At 35.7% G+C, this 3,475-nt stretch overlaps 1 protein-coding gene across 1 annotated transcript in view; it reads left to right on the top strand.

Annotated features, from left to right (window-relative positions):
- LOC113227590 (nascent polypeptide-associated complex subunit alpha) overlaps positions 1 to 2,353 on the top strand; it is a 3,746-nt gene extending 1,393 nt beyond the window's left edge. Inside the window, exons 2-5 of the mRNA XM_026460547.1 lie at positions 740 to 861; positions 1,208 to 1,426; positions 1,853 to 2,014; positions 2,324 to 2,353. Coding sequence (XP_026316332.1) covers positions 740 to 861; positions 1,208 to 1,426; positions 1,853 to 2,014; positions 2,324 to 2,338 — 518 coding nt within the window. The 3' untranslated portion in view covers positions 2,339 to 2,353. The remainder of the gene's footprint in view (positions 1 to 739; positions 862 to 1,207; positions 1,427 to 1,852; positions 2,015 to 2,323) is intronic.
- Positions 2,354 to 3,475: the final 1,122 nt, after the last annotated feature.

The following is a 3,475-nucleotide window of genomic DNA, read 5'->3' on the forward strand; positions in this document are numbered from 1 at the left end:
TTCTATCAATACAACTATCAACAACAACCACATAACTATTTAAAATTTTATGAAACTGTCAACCCTACACATTTGTAACATTTGTGCTATCTTAGAAGCTCTTCTCTATATTGAGTCTCATAAGCTAGGCAAAACTGTCATATTAACAGACTCGAGGAGTTGTCTTCAGGCAATTCTGTCCAATCCTTTCCGTAACAGATCGAACTTTCCCTGTCTTAAAAATTAGAAATGTGCTATACAGTTGCTTCAGTCAAGGAATCAGAGTCTCTTTGGCCTGAATCCCAGGTCATTCTGGTATAGTAGGTAACGAGACTGTTGACCTGATGGCAAAAGACACCACTGAAATTGGATGTCCTACTTACTCTCAAGTATTATCTCATGACTTGCCCTTACTGGCAACTCAAAGGATGATGTCCACATGGGAAGTCGAAAGGAAAGAGGATTTGTAACGAATGAAAAAAACAGATTAGAAAGAAAATAATATTTATTTGTTTTCATTTCTTATGACTAGTAATAATACATTATTAAAGTAAATCTTAATACTAAACATCGAGAGCCAAAATTATTACCACTCAGCATTTGTCAGGTTGTATTTACAACCAAAAAGGCAAAAGAAACCAACATTTATGTTCTGTAGCGACCAAAGAGACAACATCAATTGACAACAAAATACAACATTATTAAGCTAGCATCACTTTCTTACTTACTTGGTTACTTTGAATAATCTTCTATGTTTCAGGAGTACCAGGAACTGGTGGCATCGCAAACCCTATTCCCGGTATCGACATTGTCTCAAAGGCCAAGCAGTCTCGCGGAGAGAAGAAGGCGCGCAAGATTATGAGCAAACTTGGTCTTAAACCTGTAAGTTTCATGCCAATACTGCCCACTGCTAAGCAAATGCTCTGTGCCTGTCAGGTGGTTACATGCCTCGGCCAAATAGTGGTACAATACATTGACCAAAACCCGTGTGCAGTTCGTTATTCTAACTTTACCTATTTGTTAAGCAACAGTACTGTGTTTTGCATTAAAGTATTTGGCTGAGCTAGCATAATCACAAGTATAGAAAACCTAACGTTTTATCTGCCATCTGGTAGCCAGAAACAACAGTTTGTTGTATGTAATTTCTGATGGTGTTGACTCTAATCAGTCCTTACTTTAACAATACACTGCTAAAAAATAATTCAAATATTTTTTTACCATATTCCAGGTCCAAGGAGTGAACAGAGTAACCATCAGGAAATCTAAAAACATCCTGTTTGTAATCAACTCTCCTGATGTGTACAAGAATCCCCATTCAGACACATACATCGTTTTTGGAGAGGCTAAGATAGAGGATCTGTCACAGCAAGCCACCATGGCAGCCGCTGAAAGGTTCAAGGCTCCAGAGACTGCGGCTGCTGGACTTGATTCTGCTGCTGCCGGCACGGTAAGTGAATTTAGCAAGCACTAACTTCTCATTTAACCAGATCTTGAAAAAGATTTTTTTTATCTATCAATTGATGCTGTACCCAGTACTTTCAGGTGTCATCACTAATATCTTGGTTTTGGATAAAGGAACCCCATTGGTGAACCAAATATCATTGATGATGAAAATGTTACTACTACCTATCTACTATGAGATGTGGAGGTGCTAACTATTAACTTTAAATTAGTAAAGGATTTAAATCCACAGCAAATAAATAAGTTCATTTCACCAAAAATACTAATTTTGTTCAGTAAGATAACGAACGTACTTGGATTCGAAATTACTAAAAAAATCATGATTTATGGCCTTATTATTCTGAATTACTGGAAAAGAGTTTATTACATAAGAGGCAAATTAATTTCTGCATAAATTCATGTTCATCCACAGACTGTAGCCCCAATAGCAGAAGAAGAAGACGAGGAAGGAGTAGACGAGTCGGGCGTAGACGAAAAGGACGTGGAAATAGTTATGTCACAGGCCAACGTGTCGCGAGCGAGAGCCGTGCGCGCCTTGAGAAACAACCAATCAGATATTGTCAACGCTATTATGGTATGTTATTATTTACGTATTACTATTTATATATGGTTGTTTTAAAAAAATGCAGCATAGCTTTTCTTATGGCGGAGTGTAATTTAAAGACATTATCAGTAATCGGCAAACAGATTGGTTTCTTTTTAAGACCTTTGTTAGGGAAGTGAAATGATTCATCTTTGTTTAGAGTTGTGACAGTTAACTCAATATTATTGATTAAACTGACTCAATATTAAGGTTTATTATTTATATGAGTGACTAATATGTTTGTCTTGGAATGATATGCAGTTTATTATTAGTATTAACTCTATATTCTTTTCTTTCCAGGAGCTGACAATGTAGGCAACATAGTCACAAGAATCGGTCCTTAAAATAAGTTTCTGTTACTGCGTTTCTATGCACTGTCTATTAATATAGGCCATGAACTTTGCATACTTTTCTTGGCTGCATGACAAGTAGCTAAATTATTTTAAAAAGTATTATTATGCATTGAAAATAAACACCAGTTACTTAGAGCTCATCCCTAAAGTTATGAATACCCTATATATGGATTCGCTCAGAACCTTTTGGAGGGAAAAGTGTCGTTTTTATTTTGACTTCCAATTATTCTGTGAAATCTAGTTTAAAGTGGAATAGGATAATGCTATTGTGCCTTAATCGAAGATTAAAACGCGAAATTATACGAATCTCGAACTAAAATACCCGTATCGGCCCGTTTTAAGGAATCCCGAGTCAATCCAAGCACGCCGCCTCAAATTGCCTATCCTCTTTGTGGCGGCCATATTTACAGAAACAACTTCAAAACTTCATGTTTAGGCTGATGGCTTTGCCAAAGCCTTAATATATTTAAAAAAAAATATCCTATATATTGACCTGATTTATTTTTTCCCTTTCATTTTATTTTACGCGCCAAACAACAATGGTCATTGTCAAACGTTTAAAAAGAGTTTTTCGATATAAGACAGTACTATTTTACACATTTGCTACTCGTTTTGTCGTAAAATATAGTTTTTTTTTCCCGAGAAATCATGCAAGAGACTCGAAAATGATCAATCCAGTCTGGGGTAGATTAAAAAATTAGTCATGAATAAAAAAAACAGTTATTGAGGAAAATTAAAATCTAATATGTGGCAGTATGACTCTAGACATCTAAAGTAGCCAGACCCGAAAGACGAAAAATTTTGTCTGAGGGTAGATAAAAATGAATGAGTTATGAATTTGAAGAAAAATTTAAATCTAAGATCTGGCAGTACGTCTTAGCCGGATCCCGAAGTACGAAAAATGTTATCTGGTTATAGATGAAAATAAATAAGTTATGAATTGGAGAAAAAATATAATCTAAGATCTGGCAGTATTTCCGAAGGACGAAATATTTTACTGCTACAATATCATGAATTCATGACGCCTAAACCTTCATGTAGATGATTTGAACCAGTTGGTTTTCAGGTGACAACTGGATATTGGCGATGATCGCCGTGT

Source organism: Hyposmocoma kahamanoa, unplaced genomic scaffold (assembly GCF_003589595.1).
Source record: "Hyposmocoma kahamanoa isolate Upper Pololo Valley unplaced genomic scaffold, ASM358959v1 211, whole genome shotgun sequence".
In the NCBI taxonomy this organism is placed as follows: Eukaryota; Metazoa; Arthropoda; class Insecta; order Lepidoptera; family Cosmopterigidae; genus Hyposmocoma; species Hyposmocoma kahamanoa.